The sequence below is a fragment of the Chelonoidis abingdonii genome, chromosome 2 (genome assembly GCF_003597395.2).
Source record: "Chelonoidis abingdonii isolate Lonesome George chromosome 2, CheloAbing_2.0, whole genome shotgun sequence".
NCBI lineage: Eukaryota > Metazoa > Chordata > Testudines > Testudinidae > Chelonoidis > Chelonoidis abingdonii.
The window spans coordinates 263,710,722-263,735,266 of record NC_133770.1 but is presented as its reverse complement, the minus strand read 5'-3'; the positions used below and the strand labels follow the sequence as shown (position 1 = coordinate 263,735,266).

Sequence of the window (24,545 nt, the reverse complement as noted above, 5' to 3'; positions counted from 1 at the left end):
GAGCCCACAGGGGACTCTAGTTGCTAGTCCATGCTTCTGTATCTACACTAGTCACCCATACTCGCTAGATTGTACCTGAACAAGCTTTGCCTACCCATGCTACAGTGTCACCTTCCGTTGCAGTGTAGACATGCCCTCATGAGAGTCACACAGACACTCAGGAACTGGTTTCGTTTGCAATTGACTTACTCATTTGGGTGGCACTGTTAGTGAGACAGACACTATGTGAAAGAGGGAGCTTAATTCTTGAGTCCCAATGTCTCTGTGCTTTAAGGTATCCCTCTATGCACCTGTCTCAGTTTAATGGCAGTGCACAATAGACCAGAGCACAAGTGCCTTTCAGAGCAGCACTAGTGGAACTGCATTGGTGCTAGAGCAACAGTGAGAGATTTCCCTCAAATCCTCAGTGTAGATGCAGTCAGTATGTCTGATGGGGAAATGAAGCTGCCTCTATTTAAAACGCTGCTAAGGGTGATTTGAATTCAACAATCTGCACACTTACAGCTGCCAAAGGGGATGGAGAATTTGGCAGCGCAACAGGCGCCTGTGGAGCGTGAACAGGCGGTCTAGTTAAGAGGGTTCCCATGCTCAGGGATTCCCCTTCTTGTATCCCCATTCCCAGCTCGGATTTTGTTGAGGGGATGGTTGAAAGTTTAGGCCCAGGAACCTACCCCCGACTCCGTCCCCAGGTGACTCGGCAGAGGGCTCCCCCCTCTCTGACACCCGAGCCGAGGCCAAGCCCCCATTATCTCCATGAAAGCCCCAAGCTCAGGGCGGGATTTTCAGGCCCACTCCTCGCACACTCGGGGCACGCGCAAGAAGCACGTTTCTCCCGTCCCCGGCGGAGCGACGCAATGGGTGGGACCGACAGAGGCAAACGTCCCAGGCTCCTCCCGGGAGCGGGAGCCTGCAGCATCCGGGCACCAGAGGGTGGTTCTGCGGCTCCGCCCCCGTGCCTGTGGCGGCCCCAGTCCCTCCCCTGCGTTATGTAAGAGGGCGGCGCCGCCACTGGCCAGCGCGCGGAGGGGGAGGCAGTGCGGCGCGCATGCGCAGTTGGTGGGGGGTGCCGACTCCTCCATCCTCTTCTCGGGCAGGCGGCGGCCGTGGCTGCGAGGGGCCGCACGGAGCCTTCCCCCCTCTGCTCGCTAGCGCCCGGGCCGGCCGGGCTCGTCCGGGTAAGCGGGGACCCTGCAGGGCGCTGCCGTAGGCGGGAGCCGGACCCTTCCCCCGGGTATGAGGGAGAGGCGGCCCGCAGTCGGCGGGCGGGCCACGAGCGCGCTGGCCCCGGCCCGGGCATCTCCTTGGGCCGCAGCCTGAGGTGGGGTCTAGGGTGTTCCCCGGGCCGGGCCGGGCCTGAGGGCTGGGGGGGGGGGCGCTTCTCCCGGTACAGGAAATCTGCATTCACGGTGGCTGGGCGGTGGCGAAACCTGCCCGTGGGGGCGGACTCCGCGTTGCCGGTCCCTGCCTGCCTGGGCCCCGGGGTCAGGGAGCGCGGCCGAGTGCAGCGTTGTGCCTGTGCCCCCGGCTTATCCACTGCTGTCCCGTCCCGGGCTGGGGGCGCCGCGCTCACTCGCAGCTTGGAGCCCTGCAGCCGCTGGCTTCTCCCCGGCCCTCCGGGGTCACCCAGAAGGGGTTGAAGTGCTTGTACGCCGCGCTCGGAGCCGGACTGAATTCTCGGTCTCAAACCAGGCGGCGGCGCCTGCTGCTCCTGCTGCCTGAGGTTGGTTCTGCTTCATCACAGAGAGTTTCAACCTAGGGCCCTGGGCGATCTTGCTGGAAACTAAACTGAACATTTTTAACCTATTTGTAGCCTCTGAAAGTATCAGAGGAAGCAACTGCTGCTCTCCAGTCTCAGGATATGAACGTTCTGCTTCTAGTTTGACTTTCCGGTTTTGGTTACTTGCAATCCTTGTTGTTTTACAAGAAAACAACTTAGTATGAGGTGTACTGCAATACTGTGGGCGTCAATCGAGTTGTGCTATTTAGCATTTGTGTCTTCTAACTTCACTGTGACTGCTTTAATGTTAAACACTTCTAACAAGCTTTTTAAAGTTTCTTTTATGTCCTGTCTTGCAAGTCTGTATTAAATCAAGATTTTGGGCCAGTTTAAGTTCTTGAAGGGTGTGTGTGTGTGTGTGTGTGTTTGTTTTTGTTTTTTTTGTTGAAGAAAACGGGACAGTCGTAATATATTACTTTAACTCTGAAATGTGGAATTGGTTTAGTTGTGGCTGAATGTAATTGTTTTAAGCAAACTCTGAAAGTGACAGTACTGTAGTATTCCAAGTGAGTTAGAAATACTTAGCTTGCCAGTACACTTAATGTTCAATTCTGCATATTGGAATTATGTGTAATTTACAATATTTAAAACTAAAAGTCTGGCTGGGCCAAATCTGAAAGCCCAATATTTTCAAAGAAATGCTTTTTTAGTTAACTGGGGGGGAAACAACCCAGCTCCATACTTATGGGCAACTTCAATATAATAAGCCAGCGTGCTTGTCTAATGGCCTTTTTAGCAAACTAATATCAAGACACTATAAATAAAACCTATTGTAACACTCTTTAATTCAGGTGCAACTGTTCTCAGTTATTTCTCCTGACATTACTAAAACCCACTCTGTTTCCCACATCTGGATATTTGTGTTTTAAAGAGAATTTTAGTCTCTCCATGTTTGTTTTAAAACAATCTTGACGCTAGTGTAGAGCAGCCTTTAATAGAAGACTTCATGTATCTAAATTAACTAGGAAATGTAAAGATTTTTACAGTTAATTGAAGATTTAATCTCCCTTGCTTTTGAAACAGGAAGTGCGCATTCTTTTGTGTACGCTACATAGACAGTCTGAGGCCCTTGCTGGGACTACTCCTGAGGGAATTCTGCACTAAAACATTTGAAAATTCTCACAATATTTTAAAATTCTTCAAATTTTATTTGTCAATAAATGTGGAGGTTCCAGCAAGACAGTAGGGGGGGTAGGCCACTGGCTGCAGGGAGGTGGGAGATGACACTTCACTTGGCAGTGAGGCTGCAGCCCAACTCTGACACAGTGCAAGGGCTGGGTCTGTCCCAGAAACACCCTCGGGCCCTGCCCCTCCGCACCAGGTGTGGGCAGGCAGGCTAGCCTGGTAGGTTCCAAGTGTGGAGGGACTTGATCTGGGGTGAGAAGGTTCTGGGTGGGGCAGTCTGCATGTGAGCAGCTCACTGGGTGTGGGGTGTGTGTGCAGGGGTGACTGGATTCACAAGGGCTTGTGGGGGGGGCAGTTCTGGGTACAAGGGCAATGGGACTCAGCAGTGGGGTCCTGTTGAAGGTAGCAGGGGATCAGCAGGAGCGGGTCTTGGGGCTGGGTAAGACGGAGGTCTGGGTGCAGGAGGGGGTGATCTGGGTGTAGGGGGTGTTAGGCTCATTGGAGTGGGTGTTTGAGTGCAGTGGGTGAGGATCAGCAGGGGTTGGTCTAGGTTCAGGGGGGTAGGGATCCAAGTACAAGGAGATGGGGCTTGGTGGGGGTCTGCTTGCAGGGGGGCTCTGGATGCAGGGGGTAAGGCTCAGTGAGGTGGAGGTTTGGATGTGGGGATATCTGAGAAGGATTGGGGTGCAAGGGGGTGAGGCTCGGTGGGGAGGACTGGGTGGGGCAGGGCTCTGAGTGGTCCAGGAGCAGGTGAGGTTCAGCAGGAGGTGGTCTGGGTGCAGGGGTGGGGGTCTAGATGCTGAGGAGGTGGGGCTCAGCAGGGGGAAACCTCAGGGGGAGGGGGTTCCGGTGCTAGAGGTTATGGGTGTGTGGGAGGATGTGGGGGTGAAGCACAGGGGGAGTGTGGGTCTGGGTACAGGGGGCTCTGGATGCATTAGGGGTTTGGCAGATGGGCGAGCAGGGGAAGGGCAGTGTGGAGTTTCCTGCAGCCATGGGGAGGTTTCTGAGGGGGGCGTCTGGCCTGGGCCCAGCCACTCCTTGCAGGGAAAAAAGGAAATCCAGTCCTTGCCCAGTCAGGATTAGCAGCTGAGCCTGGCACAGGGAAAGAGCCACTGGCCAGGGCATCCCTAGCTCTCTTCTCCCCCACCCCCCACCCACACACCATGGTGATTTACTTCACTGCTGGCTGCTCTGGGCACCCAAAACGACACACCCACCATTCTGGGGATGAGTGCATGACTGCTTTTGCGGCTTCCCTTTGCTTCCCTGTCAATCTCTTTTCTGCAGGCAAGCAAACAAATCTGCAGAGGGCCATGAATTCTGTGTGTGCGCACTGGCATCGAATTCCCCCAGGAGTATAGCATGTATCAGTTTAATGACAGTTTCAGTTGAAACCATTAATAGTGAAATTGTGACAGGTCTTTCTAACATCCTGAAAACTCATTACTAATGTAGTATGTATTTGTTTTTATTTAATGCAATAAAATCACTATAGCTTTTCTTTAAATAGTTTTGGTTCAGAAATAGTTAAAACTGGCTCCTTAGATTCTTTTAAACAAAAATCTATTTCATGGAAGTTGTTGAACGTAAGAAATCTATTGCATTTCTGCATCTTCTTTCTAAGAAAACTTGCATGGAATTTTCACTTCATGCTTTTTTTCCCTCACCTTCTGACTTCATAATCCTTTTTTACAGATGGTAGCTCTAGAATTACATGGACTGTAAAAACTTTAGGGCATGGACTGTCTTTTTATATTCATGTAGTGACTACCACTGTGGGACTGGGTTTCCAGATACTTCTGCAATACAAATAAACATCAGATTTAAAAAAAAAATACTTTAGATGAGGAATTAGCAAGTAAAGTAGAAATTTGGAAGCAAGTTTTCCATGAAATACCTGCTCCACTATATACACTGTCCATTTATCCTATTCCCATGTCTCAGACATCTTTCCCTGATGGTGGATGACTTCAGTCCTGGAGGACAGCTCTTGTCATTCTATACCAGGGTAGGCAACCTATGGCATGTGTGCTGAAGGCTGCACGCAAACTGATTTTCAGTGGCACTCGAACTGCCTGGGTATTGGCCACTGGTCCGGGGGACTCTGCATTTTAATTTACTTTTAAATGAAGCTTCTTAAATGTTTTAAAAGCCTTTATTTACTTTACATACAATAGTTTAGTTATATATTATAGACTTAGAAAAAGAGACCTTCTAAAAACATTAAAATGTATTACTGGCACATGAAACCTTAAATTAGAGTGAATAATTGAAGACTCGGCACACCACTTCTGAAAGGTTGTTGACCCCTGTTCTATACGTAGTAGTGGCTTTTGATGGAGGCAGCTAGCCTGGCTCCGTTAGATCTGATTTTATAGTCCTGTGCTCCAGCTTGCATTAGGGAGAGGCAGCACCATGTTACTTTGCTTTATTCAGACCCCTAGCAAGTGCTCCATAGAAACCAGTGATCCATGGACAACAGTTCAGTAATCGCTGTCTTGACACCCATGGCCCAATTCAGGTTTCATCTGGAAATGTTTAGGGCTTTATTGCTTAGAAAATCAATTGATTAAACCAAAGTGAGATCTTTTAAACCTGAACTTTTTTACCTGGGTGGGAATTAGAAAATGTGCATATAAAGGGGAAACAAATTGGTTTTATTGTTTATCCACTGAAAATACCTCTAAAAGATGGGCTTTGAAGTGTTATTTAGGAGGAAGCTTTAGAATGGAACCTACTAACCACTTTTCATATAAAAAAGTACTTGGAGTACAGAGGTATTTACACAAGGAACCTGAACAGAGATGTCCATGTGTCTGCCTCATGTGAATTGAGTAGACCATATGGAGAGAGTATATGACTCTTTGCTCATAAGGATACCTTCTGAGTCGGTAGCCAAAACAGGCTTTCTCACTTAGACTAAACATCCTTCTTTGTTTGTAGATATGGCTCGTGGACAGCAGAAGATTCAGTCGCAGCAGAAAAATGCCAAAAAGCAAGCTGGACAGAAAAAGAAACAAGGACATGATCAGAAGGCTGCAGCCAAGGCTGCCTTAATATATACCTGCACTGTTTGTAGGGTAAGGGGGAGCAGAAGACAAAGCATTACAGTGGGCAACTCTTCCAGTCTAGAGTAGGACTTTTATAGGAAGAAGTTGTGGAAACCACAAAGTAAATATTTCTGTGGTAATACACTTCTATGCGGATATAACGCGGGTTCACATACAACATAGTAAAGCTCTGACATGCCGCTCTGAGCAGCGCGTTAAGGGTGCTGGGGCCGAGGGGTTCAATAAGGGGCATAGGGCCTCAGGGGTGGTCAGGGGGCCCGCCCCCAGGGTCTGAGGGGCAGGAGCTGTGGGAGGGCACTTTTGGGGGCCCCGCAGTCCCAGAGTAGCCCAGGCAATTAGCGGGGGACTGGGAGCAGCCTGCTCTGCTTTCCTTACCCTGGCCCCAGCTGTGTTGCTTGGGGGAGGGGACTTGGGGAAGGGATTCCCCCTTGCACTCACCAGCAGTGGTGGAAGCAGAGCAGCCCGGTCCCAGCCCACTTCACTCCACCAGCTCCCAGCCACAGCGTTCCGCTTCCCGCCGCAGGTGAATCCGGGGGGCGTCCTTTCCCAACCTCCCCGCACTCACCTGTGGCAGGAAGCAGAGCACCGCAGCTGGGAGGTAGCAGAGTGGAGCGGGCTGGGGCCGCATCGCTCCGCTTCCCACTGCTGGTGAGTGCGGAGGACGTCCTTTCCCCAACTTCCCTGTACTCACCGGTGGCAGGAAGTGGAGCAGCTCAGCCCCAGTCAGCTCCACTCTGCCAGCTCCCAGCCGTGGTGCTCCACTTCTCACCGCAGGTGAGTGCAGGACCTTTTTCCAGCCGTCACCCAGCGACACAGCTGGAGCCGGGCCAAGGAAAGCAGAGCATGCTGGGGTCACATCGCTCTGCTTCCCATTGCAGGTGAGTGTGGGGGGTGGGGGGGGGAGTGGAGCATCCTTCCCCAACCTCCCTGAACCTGCCAACGGCGGGAAGTGGAGCGCCGCGGCTGGGAGCTGGCTCAGTGGAGGGGATGGGCTAGGCTGCTCTGCTTCCTGCTGCTGCTGGTGAATGCCTGTTGGGCGGGGCAGGGGAAGAGGGTGGATAGGAGTCGGAGCAGACACCGGGGTTGGGGGGGATCCTGGGGGTGATTAGGGATAGGGGTCTCTGGAGGGAGTGGTCAGGGAACAAGGAATGGGTGGGGCAAAGCAAGTTTGATATAACGCGGTCTCACCTAGAATGCAGTGAGATTTTTTTTTTTTTTGTCTTCTGAGGACCGTGTTATATTGGGGTAGAGGTGTAGTGCGTTAACTGGCTAGTTGCTCCAGGCATATTTGTAGTTTATGTGCATATAATATGAAACCCTATTACTTTGTTGGGCTGTATAACCTTAGCTATACAGATAGCTTCCTGTGATTACATGTAAAAGATCAGCACCTTGTAGACCAGTGGTTTCAGACTCCTTAATTGCAAGTTTTCATGTTTGCAGTTGGTAATCAGTACAAGGCTTCTCTAGAGGTCTGAGACCACTTTTCTGCTGTGTATTTTACTTAATCTATAAATGAAAAGATGCTCCTGACTCGCCACCGTTGATGGCTGATACTGTTGAGCATGATGCTAAGAGCTGTAGCCAGGGTTTAATAAATAGTTATGTATTTCTGCCAGAGTAATTGTCTTGACAAGAGAACAGAAATTTAAGCACCTAATCAGATTCTGACTTTCCTCCTGACTGACTCTCCTGAATCCTGCCTTTCCTCTTAGAGTGCATTCATTTAAAGGGCCAGTCTTAGAACAGACCTGTCACTTGTACTAAACTGCAATGGAAAGCTTCACAATAGAGGACTGCTCACTCAGATGCATGCACCCCCATTCTTTTCTGCAAAATATGCCAGCTTTCCTACTAATGCAATCGGAAGTTGCAGTGTACACATTTCTAGAAGGAATGTGTAAGAGACTGCAAACAACTCTTTGGGCCTCAGTGTACCAGTGAAGCCATAAAAAATGAATTGGCTTCATAGTTCCATACAAGATAGATATTTATCCTTTGGCTGAGTTTTGAAGGGAGTAGGCTTCTCACATAATTTTTGTAAAATCCTAGATTGAATAAACTTGATGTCTGCAAGGAGGTTTCTAATAAAAATGAGCACACATCTTTCAGTGCATTCTTGACAGATGGCATAAAACAAGTATATGATGATGATATGCTGAAAACAAGAGTTAAAAATCAGGATTGTAGTTAATATAGAGCCAGAGATTCTCTAAAACTAGCATAGTATTGCACAGTAGCATCTTGATAGCCTGTCTGCTGGAAGTACTATGGCACTAAGATTGGTAATTATATACATATGTTGCATTCATAAATGAGACAAGTCAAGCCCTGTGTTGACCTTGGTGAAGAAAATTAAGGTTTGAAATGGGGAGAACAGTGCAGTGTAAAGATTTTACCTAATACTCTTCTGCCATACATAAAGATAATTTTTTTTTTTTAAATCAGACACAAATGCCGGACCCCAAGACCTTCAAACAGCACTTTGAGAGCAAGCATCCTAAGACTCCACTTCCTCCAGAATTGGCTGATGTTCAGGCATAAAGTTGTTCACAGGTCATTACATATGCTTTTTTTAAAACTAAATCTGAGTTGTACTGTTTATCATCATAGTGAATTAGCCTTGCTCACTGGCTATCTGAGAATTACTTCATTTTCTCTGAAGTTAGTTAGCTTGAAACTAAAAACACATTCTCAGATCACTAGTAGTGATGAAGTTGCTTCTCACACTTACTGCAGCAGCAGGAGGCCTGGTCCTTGATTGGTCCACTGATACTAACTTAAAGAAAAGATATAATGCTCAGTGAGATGCTTGCCCATGGGGTTGATACAAACTAATGAATGTGAAGTGTTATTCAGGTGTTTAGATTAGAAGCATACATTATTTTTTCAAAGGATACTTTATTTCCTTCTTGCCATACAAGACTTAATGAAGTTAGAGCTGTTGAGCACATGACTAAATGTTTAGACTTTGTTACACAACATAAAAAAATATACTGTTTGGCTTGGGTAGAGAGAGTATTTCTGTAGATACTAATTTTTTGAGAATATTTGCAGGGTAGCTAAACCATTGATTATAGGTTTAAGGGCAAACACCCTTTGGTTCATAATTAATTCAGTATCACTTCTCATTGATTGGAAGCTAAGCAGTAGTTATAGCAGTGTTGTGCAACAGTTCAGTTTAACTGAATTCTTGTTTTGTTTTTTTATAGGTGAATTCATGGCACCTATTGACTTGTCCACAGTCAGATCTTACATAACAAATCTGCAGCTGCTTTTCTAACAAACTGTTGATCAGCAAAAATGAAAGGGTTACAGAAACATTCATATTTTTATGCTGTTCCCTCTTGAGCTTCATGCAAAGACGATTCTGTGTAAATGTACAGTTGTGCCCTATTTGGAAATCCTGAAAACCAGTCCATACTTGTTATAAACATTTTTTACAATTGTAATTATACTGATGTTCATATTGTGTAAAATAACTCATTTAATAAAGTAGTATTTTGATTTTTACAATATCACAGGTTAAATGCTTGTAGAAGTTCTATTTCAACTTTCCACATTATCTGCCTTATAAAATCCTAATGAGAACAAAGTGGAATTCTCTCCATCCTGCCAGAAACGTGAGCAGTTTCATTCCACTGAAAGTAATGTGCATTACAATAAGCTGAGCTGAAGCTAACCTAAGAGGGGAACTGCTTATGTTTACTTTCCAATGTTCTGCCTGCTTGAGCTCGGTTACTAAAATTTAATTTCTTGACTCAAGAGGTATAGCCAACTTAGAAGCTGCATCAGAATTATGGGACTTCCTCTCTTTTTTTTTTTTTTTTTTTTTTTTTTTTTTTTTTTTTTTTTTTTTTTTTTTTTTTTTTTTTTTTTTTTCTTCTTCTTCTTTTGTTCTGTTTGTTAGGAAAGGTGGGTACTACAAGCCATTTAGAACAGGTCTCCTTTGCTGTCAGAGAACTTGTTCCTTCTATTCATGCACTGGCGAGACTCTTGTTAGACAAGTGAACCTTAATGTTTAGTAGATGGCTGGCAAAACTGAGACACAATAGAATTTAATATTTCTGGACATGCTTATCTGAATAATGTTCACAAATGCTATATCAACTTAAAGTAACTCTGCTCTTCATTGTAAAATTCAGTTGGAAAGATTGTAAATGCACATGAGTAGTGAACCATGTGTTTCACCCCCTGCCCTCCAAAGTGTCTGGCTATCTTAGTCGCAACTTTTTTCAAGAAGTGTGCAAAGTAGTCAAACTCCTAATGATCTACTTATTTGACAATTAACTTTAAAATAAGCCTGTTGGAAAGTACACAAGCCAAATGATTGACTAGCTACATCACTTCCAGTTAAACTTAAATCAGTCCTGACTTATCAACATTACCAGGGAAAATTTTAAGCTTTACCTGAAACCATTAGATGAGAGCACTTGAGGACAGATTAACCTTCATAAAGTGTATCATGGCCTTGATTCTAATCTCAGAGGGGGGGGAGTCTAAAACTGGTGTATTTGAATTGTGCTGGAAGGTCTGCGATATACAGTAGTAGCCATCCTAAAGATATTTGAGGTGGTACTGCCAAAGAACAGACCTTCTGAAATTGGTTAGACAGAGGGGAAATGCTGTGAATTGCTGAGAAACTGGTTACAACAAACTGCAGCCGCAATAACTAATCTCTTATTTCTGACAGACCAAGTAACCGTTGGTACGTGTTAAATACATTCTTTGATTTAATGAAATTCACGTGAAATAAGTGGTATTTTTGGTGTATCAAGTCAAATACAGCCTCTTTCTATGTCCACTTTCCCTTTTAATGAATTACTTGTGTCAGGCTAGCCTCCCATCCTCCTTACTGTGACGTTAAGTTGTATCTCTCTGTAAATGTTCACTTTGGCCTAAAGTTTCATTGTAATATACCCACTCTGACATAATCTGTATACCACTGAACTTTTATAGGTGCCCTGTTTGTCTGCTGAAAATAATCCAGTACTGCACTAGTACTGACATCATTAGAATGTAGTCCTTCATTTTTTCTTAATGTTAGAAGTTAATTCAATAACTTCATTCTGACAGCCTGTCTCCCACAAGACAAGAAATCTGCCTTTCAACTTGTTGCTGAGGGGTACCTAAATGTTCTCATACTGTAATGTCATCAAAAAATAAGATGAGTATACCCTGAACGAAATGTTCCTTACATTGATTGATTGATATTTGGTAGCCTGGTTTTTCTCAGGAGAAGGTTCTGGGATGCATCCTTACCCCCAAAAAAGCCCTAAGCTGAAAGACATGTTTTTGTTGCTTTAATTTACAGATTGTGTAGCAAACGTAGTTAATGATCAAATAAGGTGGCTGGAAAGTGACGACATACTGGTAGGACAAATTAAACTACTTAAGAATTTTATTGCATTTTGAAAACTGTGTGATAACTACATAACCATCAGTTGATACTGGTAAAGGCCAGGGTGATCTTCAGTTTTATACACTAATAAACTCCCTATTTATAGCTGTTGCAATCTGAAATACTGTAACATTTTCTCATAAATTGAACCTAAAAGTATGGGGAGAATGCAGGACTAGTGGGGGAATTATCCTCATTTAGTATTGTCTGCAAATACTCAATGTATGGCTTTAAAGAGTTGTGTGTGGGGTAAGGAATAGGGGAGTTTCGTCTCCTCACATCTAACTTTGTGGATGGCACCCTGTTAACTCTGGCTAAAAAGACACAATTGTGCATTGTACTGTGTCTGATTAAAGAGTAAGTTAAAAAACCTAAAGTGTAAAATGTGATATTTCCTGCCTGTTAAAATCAAGTGTTCCTGTATTTTTATTAAATTTATGCTGGTTCTAAATCTTGAAGCTATCCAGCTACAAAAAGTAGCTGTTGCAGGGCAAACTTCCCACCTTCATCCTGCAAGGCTGGCTGACTTCTATGCAGGGACTGCTTTCTCACCTTTAGAGGCCTACCATTGAGGATGTGGAAGAATCTCTCTGCAGCAAAAAAAAAAAAAAAAAAAAAAAATCAAGAACAGTTCATATGTAACCTTAACAAAGCAGTATTTGTGTTTTGTGCAATGTTCTGGCAATCTCTTTGGAGACTTCCCTATCTCTTAATTCTCCTGTGAAGCAGAGTGCTCTTCACTGCAAGATTGACCAAGAGCGTTAGTTATATTTGAAAGTTATATAGTGATGAAGATCTGGGTTCCTCCAAGTTTTACTTTTGTTGAAACAATACAATGTCACTAAAATTATGCAAAAAATAGAATTTACAGATCTTATTTAAACATGAGTTAAGTTCTAATGCAGATCTAAAAAATGTAGCATAGTGAAGATTGACAAGTTGCAATGTTTATCAATTCAATGTCAAAGTGTAGTAAAGATTTGAATACTTACACCATTTAAATCAGAAAGTTCTGTCCAGCATGCTGACTACTTAAAGAATACAGAGTAAAGGGTCAACTTGCTTTATGTCTACTCAGTTCACTACTGCAAAGTGTTTTTGTACTAGAGCCCACTGGCTAGTTAGACCCCTTTAAGGCAGGGGTTAAATGGGTACTCAAACTGGGGCTTGTGATCCCTCAGGGGGTCACAAGGTTATTCTATGGGGGGTTGTGAGTGGTCAACCTCCACCCCAAGCCCTGCTTTGCCTCCAGCATTTATAATAGTGTTACATATTAGAAAGGTATTTTTAATTTATTGAGGGGTGGAGAGGCTGTCACACTCAGAGGCTTGCTTCATGAAAGGGGTCCCCATTAAAAAAGTTTGAGAGCTACTGCTTTAAGGCATTTTTGCAATGGCTGTACCTTCAGCCAAGTGTTGTAGGCTTCTCCATTCTGGGTTTACACATTTGGTGTAATTATTACATATTCAGTGGTATCTCCAGAGAGGTCCCATCATTCAAAAAGGATATTAAAGGCCCTGTCTATGCTGTAGCTGAAGTTTTGCTAGCAACAACTGTTTTAAAATGATCTGGATATGTCTGTCTGCATTAACAGAGAGCTGTGGGGTTTCTGTTTTTAAAAAACTTTGGTGCCCAAAATCATGTTTTAAAACTTTTCCATGGGGTTTCAAGCTTTGAAAAGTTATTAGTGATTTTTGGATGCTTCAATTTTATAGGTCAAGCCTGCGACAACTTAATTTGAGGTCTGATTTTTCAAAAGTGTTGAGCACCTATTCTCTAAAAATAAACCTCTTCTATAGACATTTCAAAATCACTAGTCCTTGGAAAAACTTGGCTAGTGTGAACATGGCTGAAGTGTCTTCCATGTGCTTAGCTGCCAGTGGTGAGCATGTAAATTATCACAAGAATTTTGCTTATGCAGAAGATGATCCTAATTTTATTGACTTCTAAACAGCCTAAATTTTAGTTATGGTGCTTTATTTCCTAATTTGGTCCTCCAGTCTGGACTGACACAAACTCTGCTTAAACTATATTAAAACCAGGCTCTGATCATGCCTTTAAAAATGTTTCTAACAGCTTGGCCCTGTGCAAGGCAGGGAGCCAGCGTATGTTTGATAACAGGTTTAGCTGCAACAACGTTCAGTTCTCTAAAGGTGGATCTCGGAGCCAGTGCAGAGAGGGCTACAGCATCAACACACTGCCCTTGAGGTGGTATCGGGTCAAATAAATCAAGTAGAAGAGCAGTTTACATGATTGCCCTACCTCTTTCTCCTTCAATGTTTTTTTTCCACTGTAAGAGGTATTAAAGCCATAAACACTTTACTATGATAAAAATCTATGGCAAATAATAATAAAAAAAAAAAGTCAAAGCTGCAAACTTTCCCACAAAGGTTTAAGCTGTGCTAAGCGTTTACTCTACATGCTGGGTATGGCTAAATTTCAACATACAAAGGAGTATGGGGTATGAGAGTATTTGCAGAGCAAGAGAATGCATCCTAGACAAGACTGTTCTAATCTGTTGTGTCTTCGGTAGCAGTTATGTTGTACTCTCAAATGCTGCATAGCACTGATTTGTTCAGAATCTGAATTAAATGTAGTTCTAATTTCATTCTCTGTATGTCATTATGCCATATTTACTTAAATCCCTCCTCTAGCTTTCAAAGCCCTGCATAAACTTACCCCTTCCTACTTACCCATCCTTCTTTCTTTCACTTGTCAGCAGCGTGGAAGGAACTGGTGTCATCAGCCTCAGTACATCACTTGTCTGTCTCCCCCACAGCCATCTGTATGCCTTCTTCCATGCCACTCCTTAGGCATGAAATGTCTTTCCTAATTGGTCTCCAAGTCTTCTACCTTCTCCTCATGCTAAATCTGCCCCACCACTCCCAGAAAGGTCTAGTTCTACCAGGATGCTTATAGCAAATTAACCAAGTAATGATTTTACAACTGAGGGGAAATGGAGTAATTTATATAATAAATGCTAATATCAAGTTATGGCCAGTCATTACCTTCCCTATTGTGTTTGTATGTTGTGTCTCTCTCCTCTACCCTTTGAATTGGGCACAAACCAAGCCTTCCTAAGTGTTTTGTACAGTCCTAGTACACTGGGAGAACTAGAATGTAAATAGTTAATTATACACAACTTATTCTCTGCTTGAAGAGAGTAGGGTTTTCTTTTTTAAATCTATTTAATTCCTGATGTATCTTAAAATACCAGTTGCTGTTATATCAATCATTTCCACACACACACAGTGTAATAGTCATTTGATGTTTTTGAATAAAACTTTGAAAAGCATGTTTTACTTTGAGGTATTTATGGATCTTCATCTTAAGGATGAAAAAAATGGGTATCAGTCTTTTTCCAACCAAAAGAATAGTTAATTTGTCTATTGGAGAACGTTTTAAAATGTTTGCTAATATTGTGGTGGCTTGTGGAGTTCTGAATGCAATTATGATAAATTACTATTTGTATCGTGGTTACACTTTAGAGACAAAGGTGCCATTGTGCTCCATGTTGTAACTTGTATCAGGTATCTGGAAATGGGTGCAGTGTAAGAACCTGAATAGAATAACTTGCTTGTGAATGGAAGTGTGGTTTTTTCTTCTTACAGGAGTTAAGAATGGTAAAACTCCTCATCTTAGTCGAGGAAGAAGTTTTTGTATTATTAAACTAAATAGTTTTGGTTTGCCAAGTTTCTTACTTAGGAGTTATGTTTAGCTTATTTAACAATTTTATAGTGTTATAAATATTGTAATACTTATACTCTAAGTATTATTTATGGTTTGGTTTCTTTTGTAAATGGATTCTGCAGTACTCCTGTTGGCTCTTGTAAATGAGCCATATAGAGGGTTTTTTTGAAGGGAGCTAAGAAATATTTTATCCAAGGACATGCCTCCTTGAAGAAATTCTATAGTTTGTTTTCACTTAATATATTTGATACAAGAGTGAGCTATATTTTGCTAATGTAAATCCTTGTAGGGTCACCTGAAAGACTGTGAACACAGCTTTGCAATTTGGTATTGAAGAAAACCCTTTAACTTCAGCTAGGATGTCTTCAAACCTGGCTCATGCTTTGTGGTTACATTTCTTTCCAAGTAAGAGTTTGATCCTGCACCACTGAAATCATTGAGTTTTGCCATTGACTTCACTAGGTGCAGAGTCAGACTTTAATAATACAATATTCTCTAAACTCTGAAGAGAGAATAACTTTTTGAACCATACATCAAGCAACCATGATCACTACATGTATTTAGATATTTCTGCATTTGACAAACACAGAAAGGCAATAGCTCTGTTAACCTTGTAAAATTTCCATTCAACCTCTCCCCCAACTACTTTGTCAGGTTTCTACGAATTAGATGTAATGTCTTCTGTAATTTACAAGGATTAATTCAAGCAAGCTCCTTACCCCAAAGAAGACACAAACTGTCATGTTTATGGTACATGAGAGAAATAGTTGTACTAATCCCTAATTTCATTTTTACACAATGTTGTGTGAAACATGACTTGGGAAGCTGACCTGAGGACACCCATTCAGAATGAACAAGGGCACATTTGGCATATTTCACAAGCCATAACTGAAAAGATGGACTAAAGACTTAAATCAAATTTAGGAATTGTCTAACTTAATACTCTCTCATGGACTCAGTGCATGATTTCACAGGGCCTAGGTGTCATGTATCCTCCCCCAACCCAGTGAGATCTGATTTTCTTTTTGCAGGGTGTCTGACACAATGGGGCCCCGATCCCTGACTGGGGCCCCTAAGCACTACTGCAGTATGAATAAGTATGTGTATTTCCTTATGTAAAATGTTTGTTTTTAAGCTGTAAGAACTCAGGATTGATCATTAATGATGGCCATGATCTATTCAAGAGGGAAAGTACCTTAAGTGTTTCTCCAAGAGTTTGTGTGTTTTGTGGCATCCACAAAAGATATTTTTCTCAAGGACAGACACAACACCCACCACCTAAAGTTTATTCTTAAGGGATGCAATAAGAAATGCCAAATAAAGAAAACAATAAAACTGCTATTACCTGGCAAAGTCTCTGATAAATCTTAAGTCATAAAAGAGAGTAACATTTTTGTGCCTGGTTCTCTCTCTCTTCCTCCCCCCACCCCTTGCCCTGTCAAAGATAAGCTTCTGTTTTTAAACTTGCACTCACAGTTCACTTCTTTGGGTACAAATCTAAAATGAATACACAAATTAAATGACATGCACCAATCAAACATAGCCAAATATTATAAGTGATTTCATAACCGATGCAGCAAGTTTAGAGGTGCTGGGGCTCAGCACTGGCCTAAACTCAGTACTGCACTGGGGGCATGGAATTGATATTTCAGAAAATAGACTGAAGAGACAAAGTAGAATTTCAAATTGATGCAAAGAGCCATTACTGTCAGTAAAGAAACTTTCAAATATTTCAAGAATTTGTTTCCAAGTGCATAACCATGAACTGAATAAGTTACTGAGACCAGCCCAGAAAGAAATGTGTCAGTAGAGAACAAATGCTGTTAATGTGAATCTAGTCAAGCCCCTAAGAACATGTCTACACTGCCGTACAACTCCTTCAGCTGCCTATGTCAGCTAACTTCAGCTTGCAGTGCTCGCAGGGTTATAAATTGCAGTGTAGATGTCTGGGCTCCAGCTGAAGTCCAGGCTCTTGGACCCCATGAGGGAGGAGGGTCCCAGAGCCCAAACTCCAGCCTGAACCTGAACATCTACGTTGCAATCTGAGCCCTGTGAGCCTGAGTCAGCTGACACAGGCCAACTGCAAGTGTTTGATTGCAGTGTAGACATACCTTAAGGGGAGAGTGCTCCATCTTCAATGAACTGAGGAAGAAAACAAACAAAAAATGCTCATTGAAACAGATTCAAGTTAAGAGGAGAGTACAAAAGGACAGGAACATGTAAACTCAGCCAAAGCAAAGACCAGCAATGGGCCCAACAGCCAGAAGGAATCCTTCCCCAGCACATCTCTACAAGGTGTTGCTGATTTTAGATCTCAAGCAGGTTAGAGAATCCTGCTTAGACAATACAATGAACTAGGTTGCCTTTATTCAGTGCCTAATTTATAATGAAAGAGGGGCTCAAGCTGGGCAGCTGAGTGCCAAGCTCTGAAGGAAGCAGCAGCTCAGAAGTAAGGATGGCATGGCATAGTGTATTGCTACTCTTACTTCCGTGCTGCTGCTGGTAGCAGCTCTGCACGGCTGGGTGGCCAGAGAGAGGTGACTGCTACCCAGGAGCTCAGAGGTGCCAGGGCTAAGCCCTGGCACTAAGTAAACACTGCCTTTATTGACTGAAATTGTGCTCCCTGGAGCATTGGTGTGGTGAGCCCTTGTCTGGCTTTCCAGAGGGAAAAAGGTTCTTGCCTTCTTTAAGGGAGCCTTTTCCTTACTATGGGTACTGGTGGGGGTGGGGAGATGTTTACAGAGACAGAGCAGGAAAGAAGAGAAGGATGAAGCTGGAAGAGGTCAGGGGTAGGGCACTGTCCTTTCTGCTAGCTGGAAGAGTATGTGGGGGTATTTATACCTCGTGCAGTCATGGAAAATCCCTCTCTTATCTGGGTCGGGCTAGCAGCTCACCCATGAAATCTGTAAAAGGACCAGGTATGCTCCGGACTCACTGTGGGTGTTAACCTAGTCACCCTTTTCTTTGGGAGATGGGAAAGAATTTTTCCCTTTCTGCTAGGTTAGCTGAGGTGGGGTGGGTTTTTTCCTTTTCCCCACAGCAGGTCTGGGACCTGGAGAGGGTAACAGGCAGGTTAGTATGTAAAACCCATGGCAGATGTCCAGTGCAGGTACTTGTTGGCATAGGCACCAACTCCATGAGTGCTCCAGGGTTGGAGCACTCACAGGGAAAAATTGGTGGGTGCTCTGCACCCACAGTCAGCTCCCTGTTCCACCCCCGCCCCACTTCACCTCGACCTCCACCTCCTCCCCTGAGCATTCCACCGCGTCCTGCTTCTCCTCCCTCCCTCCCAGCACTTGCGCTGCAAAACATGGCAAGTGCTGGGAGGGAGGGAGAGGAGGAGGAGGAACGCAGCACGCTCGAGGCAGAGGCAGGGCTGGGGCGGGGATTTGGGGAGGGATCCAAAAATTGGCACCTATGCTTGTTGGGAAGGGATATGGTTATCAGATCAAATGAACTGGAAAAGGATTTCAAGGAAAGCATCCCTTCAGGGGGCTCCTATCTCCAGTCCAGTTACTGAAAGAGATGAACTCACACAGAGCTGCTCTTAGGTCTGGGAAATGTATTCAGAGCATCACAGCTAAATACAAGGTGGAACAGATTGTTTAGCATAAGTAAAAGCAGCAAAGAGTCCTGTGGCACCTTATAGACTAACAGACATATTGGAGCATGATGCATCTGACGAAGTGGGTATTCACCCACGAAAGCTCATGCTCCAATACGTCTGTTAGTCTATAAGGTGCCATAGGACTCTTTGCTGCTTTTACAGATCCAGACTAACACGGCTACCCCTCTGATACTTTAGCATAAGTAGTTAGCACATATTTCAAGGGACCATTCAAGGTTGAAATGGCCCATTAACATCTCTCTAGTCATAGTGGGGAAAGGAAGGGAGAGGATAACAAAAGGCATCTGGGGCACGGGGGTTGTGAGTGGGTTATAGATTGTCAGTGTTGCTATTCAGTCCATGAGTTTTACTATCTAGCAAAGTTATGAATTTAAGCGTCAAGGCTCGTCTTTTGAAAGTGTTGTGCAGCTTGCCTTTGAGGATAAGGACTGAGAGGTCAGACATAGAGTGATGGTTTTGTGAAAAGTGTTCACCCATAGGTGATATGGTGTATTTATCTTTTATCATTTTTGTGTCTGTGTGAGTTCATTCAAGAGCATAGTGATTGTCTGGTTTCACCCACATAATTGTTATCAGGGCATGTAGTGTACTGGATGAGGTACACCACATGATGTGATTGGCATGGATGGGACTCAGGGATCTTGAAAGAGGTGTTGTGGTGGGTGTTGATCATCATAGCAGTGGAGCTATGTCTGCAGGTTTTGCATCTGTTGTTGTAACAGGGGTCTGGTGCCGCTTTGAGTTGGTGTATCCTGATCTGTTGGAAGCTTGCTTCTGATGATGACCTTGGAGAGGCAGGGGCAGAGGCACTTTAAGCTTTCCAGGGGCCCTGGGCCAGAGCAAATGGGGGACCCCTCCCTACCCCTTCTGCCTGAGATCCCACCCCCGCTCCACCCCTTCCACCTGCGGCCCCACCTACAACCCAACTCCTTTCTGCCCCTTCTCTCAGGCCTGCCCCTGTTCCACACAGCCCCCCCACACACACTCTGACAGCCCACTGTGGCCCCCACAACCTGTTTTCTACTTTTTACCCAACCCTTAATTCAGGAGAAGCTCTGTCCCTGTGCCATGGTCTCGGGGCACAGTGGGGAGTGAGATATCCTCCGGTCCTGGGGCTGTAGCAGGAGTCCAGGTGCTGGGACTTCTTCCACCACCCTCCATGCTTCTGTGCGGGACTAGGGTCGGGGTGCTGCCCCAACCCACCACCACCACCTTGTGACTTCTGACAGGGTTGTGGGGTGCAAGAGGCTTTCCCTGCTGCATGGTGGCTTCTGCCAGGGACAGGGTCAGGGGCCTCTGCAGCTTCCTCTGCCTTGCCCACCGAGCAGCCGGTGCTCTGAGCTTCCACTGCCCAGTGGCAGATTTTTTCTTGAGCCCCTCAGTTGGCAGGGGGCCCTGGGCACAGGGGTTGTTTGAAAGCCAGAAGGGGGATTTCAGGAAATATTTCTTTCAGGATATGGTCCCCATCCAGCATGGTTTAATAAAATCCCATATGGGTTCCAGTGTGGAGTGGTAGGTGACAACCAGGGGTTTTATTTCCATATTGAAACAGATTCTCTCAGGGTAAATGAGTGGCCTGTTCCATGATGCACCCTACTTCTCTGGTGAAGTGTCCTTGTTTGGTGAAGGAGGTTTTAAGTGTGTTAAGGTACATATCCAACTTTCTGTCTGGAGAATGTCTGTGGTATTTGAGTGTCTGGCTGTAGATAACATATTTCTTGGTGTGTTTAGGGTGGTTACTGGATCTGTGGAGGTAAGTCTGGTGATTTGTGGGTTTCTTGTGTATAGTTGTCTCTACAGCTCCATTGCTGAAACTGATTGTGGTATCCAGAAAGTTGATGCAACCGTGGGAGTGTTCCACAGAGAGTTTAATAGATGGATGGTGGATGTTGAAGTAGTGATGGAAAGGGTGAGGGTGTTTAGGTCATCTGCCCAGAGGATGAAAATATCATTAATGTATCTCAAGTTTATCATTGGTTTTGTGATGCTGCCTTCCCCCCACCTTCTGCTATAACTGGAGCAGTGTTAATGGGGTCACTTGAAATATGGGTTAACTCCTTACGCCAAACAATTTGCTCCATCTTGTATTTAATTGTGACACTTGTTATATAAAGCCTCCACTCAATCCAGCAGAATGCGACTGTAAGATTTGTAACTTTTCAGTCATTGCTAGGAGGATCATTAATTTCTATAACCTTTTGCAAACTTTGTAACTCTAGTTATTGTTAGCATAGCCTTTTAAGTTTTGTAACTTTTGCAAGCTTTGTAACCTTTTCAGTTTGGATAAACCTCCAAGCTTTGCAATATTCCATCACACAATCAGAGAGAGTGTGAACAAGGGAGCGTATATGGGACTGGGCAGAGAGGAACTGCAAGGAGAATAGAGCCCAGAGACAGGTGTGTCTGATGTAATCTGCCCTGAGAAGGCACTCATGGGGTGCTGTAAAGAAAAGAAGAATCTGGTATGCATGAAAGGAATGAGGCCTGGGAATGCTTCTTAATGACGGACACAGAAGAGAAATTTGATGTATGTGACAGAAGCCGCCCAGTTCCAAAAAGGAGGAAGGCATGCACACAAGCCCCTTGCTTCTTGACCTGCCCGCCGACCTGTGTCTGTGACCGCAGATGGACACACCAGATCTACTATGCTTCGGCTTCTCAGCTTCCTCTGCTGTCTCTGGTAACTCTCCACCTGTGTGAGTGTATGGGTGCATGAGGGTATGAATGCAATGAATGTGTGCGTACATGAATAAGCTCCATCCCTTTTCTATTTGATCCAACAGCCACATTTAATAAAACCCATATAAAGCGTAACCTTGGGTTGGTTTCTAGGGAAACTGAAGTAAGAACTGTTAGGGGGCTTATTCCTTCACTCTCTCACTTCCTTGGTCCTTCTCGCATGAAGAGAGAGCAACAATACCCAAAGATGCAAACAATTTGATGCTTGCTGGAAGTTCACCCCAATAAACATGATTCCAGTTTCCTTCCTTAGTGTCCCCCTTCCCAGCTCTGACACCACAGAGCCTTGCCTGTGTCCCTATTTCTGTTCCTATCCCCTGTTCCCATTTCCCCCTTTAGCAAAACATGATCCCCATTCCCCCATCCCCAGTCCCTGTTCCCATTTCCCCACTCCTTACTTCCTGATTGACTGCAGACTATATAGTAAAACTTCTGCTTAGCTATATCTTAACCAATCATTTTACTGAAATTTAACCAATCCTAACATACTGTAACATGTGTGACAAAGTTCCTCCTCTACCTTGGTGGATCCTGCGCTTATTGGCGGATTTGTTCACCTCAGTGATCTTCCCCTCTTGTGGAACCCACAGTTTGGGTCAGCTCCTCCTGTGTCTGATCAGGAGTTGGAAGGTTTGGGGGGGAACCCAGGCCCACCCTCTACTCCAGGTTCCAGCCTAGGGCCCTGTGGATCACAGCTGTCTATAGTGCCTTCTGTAACAGCTGCATGACAGCAACAACTCCCTGGGCTACTTCCCCATGGCCTCCTCCAAACACCTTCTTTATCCTCACCACAGGACCTTCCTCCTGGTGTCTGATAGCACTTGTCCTCCTCAATCCTCCAGCAGTTCACTCTCAGCTTCTTGCTCCCCACACACACTCCTTCTCCCCTGGTTCCTCCCTACCTGACTGGAGTGAGCTCCTTTTTAAACCCAGGTGCCCTGATTAGCCTGCCTTGATTGGCTGCAGGTGTTCTAATTAAAGTAGCTATCTCTACTGCCTTCTAGAAAGTCTTAATTGGCTCCAGGTGCCTTGATTAACCTGGAGCAACTGCCATTTGGTTACCAGGGTACTAGGGATTTGTTTAGCCTGGGGCTAACATACCTGTTTCTCAGTATTTTACTGTAGCCATCTGGCCTTGCCCCATCACATAGTAAAAGTAGCAAAGAGTCCTGTGGCACCTTATAGACTAACAGACGTATTGGAGCATGAGCTTGACATGCACCTTTTTTCAATGTGACTAGTTTGGAATGTGAGGATGTGACCATACACTTCTAAGCTTATGGCTTCCTCTGCTGCTTAGCTGAAGGCCTTAGCCTGTCACAGTAAGAGAAGGCCATTACACAGACAGACAGTGATTTTGATTCTTTCTTTTATACCTCTATAACTAGCTAGTGACAAGAATACACCTAAGTTCTTAAAGTATAGGCCTTTGCAGACAGGCCTAAATATCTATATCCTAAAAAGAACATTTCCCAGATCTGAAGAAGAGTTTGGTGTGAGCTTGAAAACTTGTCTCTCTTACTAACAGAAGTTGGTCCAATATAAAATATTACCTACCCACCTTGTGTCTCTAATATTCTGGGACCAACACGGCTACAACAGTGCTGCATAAAATCATTTTTGTACATTCATAAATGGTTTTAGTTTAATTAAAATAAAGCCGGACTCACCTACCTTTAAACAATTCCTTTCCCCCTCAGTCAACTGTATGGAGTATTCCACGTATTAATTTTGGGAATAATTCATTTCTTTGTCACGATTCACCTAGAGAAGAGCGTCCCATACAGAAAATATGTTTTGCTCCAATAGAAGTTGTCATTTCTACTGAACTCACACACTCTTTTACTTTTATTTGTAGAATAAATTATTAATAGCTGCAAGTGCCCTCACTTGCCTAAATCCTGATGTTCCCTAAGGCAAATTGAGAACTTTTGTGGGACCAATAGTGGGGTCACATATCTGAATTTCTATCACAAAAAACAATTATTAATGATTTGGCCCAGCAGATGTTTGCTTCTCTGGACTATAATTTTAGTAATCTGGGACTATTTCTTGGCCCTCCACAGCCTAGCTCATGCAGAAACACTCCATTCATGGCCACAGTTTACTCTCTGATACCTTTTTTCCCTGCCTGGACCATACAAAAAGTCTTTTTTAGGGACAGGGATCCCCAGGGCAAGGCAGAGTGTATGGGGAAAGGACTCGGGACAGAACCAGTGGTGGGTGTATGTCTTGTCCCCATGCAGAATGCTTGGGAAAGGTAAGGCTATGTAACTGTTTCTGCAATGCACCCCACAGCCATGGTTGTGAAAGCACCAGCCCTTAGAGGGAGTCCCAGAAGCAGCAATTGGCACCCTATCTCCATGCTTAAAACGTTCACCATATTGAGCTCTATTGTTTTATAACTGAGGACACAAACAACGAACCAAAAACATGGGCCTGGTTCCCTGCTACATTTACTGAAAATAATTGAATCTAGGATGAAAGCTTTCATCTCACATTTGCAGAAAATCAGTACTGCAAACTCCACCTTCTAACCAACCCAGATTTGTTTCTCCACCCTCACAATGCCTCATCTCATTTATTCTCCACTTAATGCTTTCTTTCGGCAGGAGACAAGTATTATACATGAAAGGAAATGAATATGAAAAAACACACAGTCATGAAGCAAAACAAGAACTGACAATGCACAGTCTGTAAAAATGAACCAAATTATTCAGCATGAGCATTTAGGTAGGGCTTGACCCTGCAAACCTTTACACATGGGACTAATTACATGAGTAAAGGTTGCAGGATTTGATCCTTAGTTTTTATCCACCTTGGCAGTAAGCTGAACTCTTTATTGCAGCCATTGAATTTATTTTTAAAGAACATTTTCTACCCTTCTCTTAGAACCATATACTGATTATAAGGTTTTGGAGAACTAATAAACAGTTATAAATTTCAGAAGAAATTCTAAGCTGAGTCTTCAAATCCCTTTTCTAGCTATATTATTTATTTTTTATAGTGTGGCTACTTTTTAGCCACTAAGAACCTGATTCTTCTTCGAGTGCTGTCCCTGTGGATGCTCCACTGTAGGTGACGGTGCATCCCAGCACCGTTGATCGGAGATTT

At 44.1% G+C, this 24,545-nt stretch overlaps 1 protein-coding gene across 1 annotated transcript; it reads left to right on the top strand.

Annotated features, from left to right (window-relative positions):
- Positions 1-1,016: 1,016 nt before the first annotated feature.
- On the top strand, positions 1,017-9,491 carry ZNF706 (zinc finger protein 706). Its single transcript, XM_032779721.2, has 4 exons — positions 1,017-1,175; positions 5,846-5,982; positions 8,422-8,529; positions 9,186-9,491. The coding sequence occupies exons 1-3, from the start codon at positions 1,046-1,048 to the stop codon at positions 8,515-8,517; spliced, it is 363 nt and encodes a 120-aa protein (XP_032635612.2). The 5' UTR covers positions 1,017-1,045; the 3' UTR covers positions 8,518-8,529; positions 9,186-9,491.
- Positions 9,492-24,545: the final 15,054 nt, after the last annotated feature.

Bases quoted from the DNA above. Each gene is read 5' to 3' on its own strand.
- ZNF706 (XM_032779721.2), top strand. From the start codon at position 1,046: ATGCGCAGTTGGTGGGGGGTGCCGACTCCTCCATCCTCTTCTCGGGCA. The intron at 1,176-5,845 runs GTAAGCGGGGAC...CTTTGTTTGTAG, and splicing joins GGCCGGCCGGGCTCGTCCGG to ATATGGCTCGTGGACAGCAG. The intron at 5,983-8,421 runs GTAAGGGGGAGC...TTTTTAAATCAG, and splicing joins ATACCTGCACTGTTTGTAGG to ACACAAATGCCGGACCCCAA.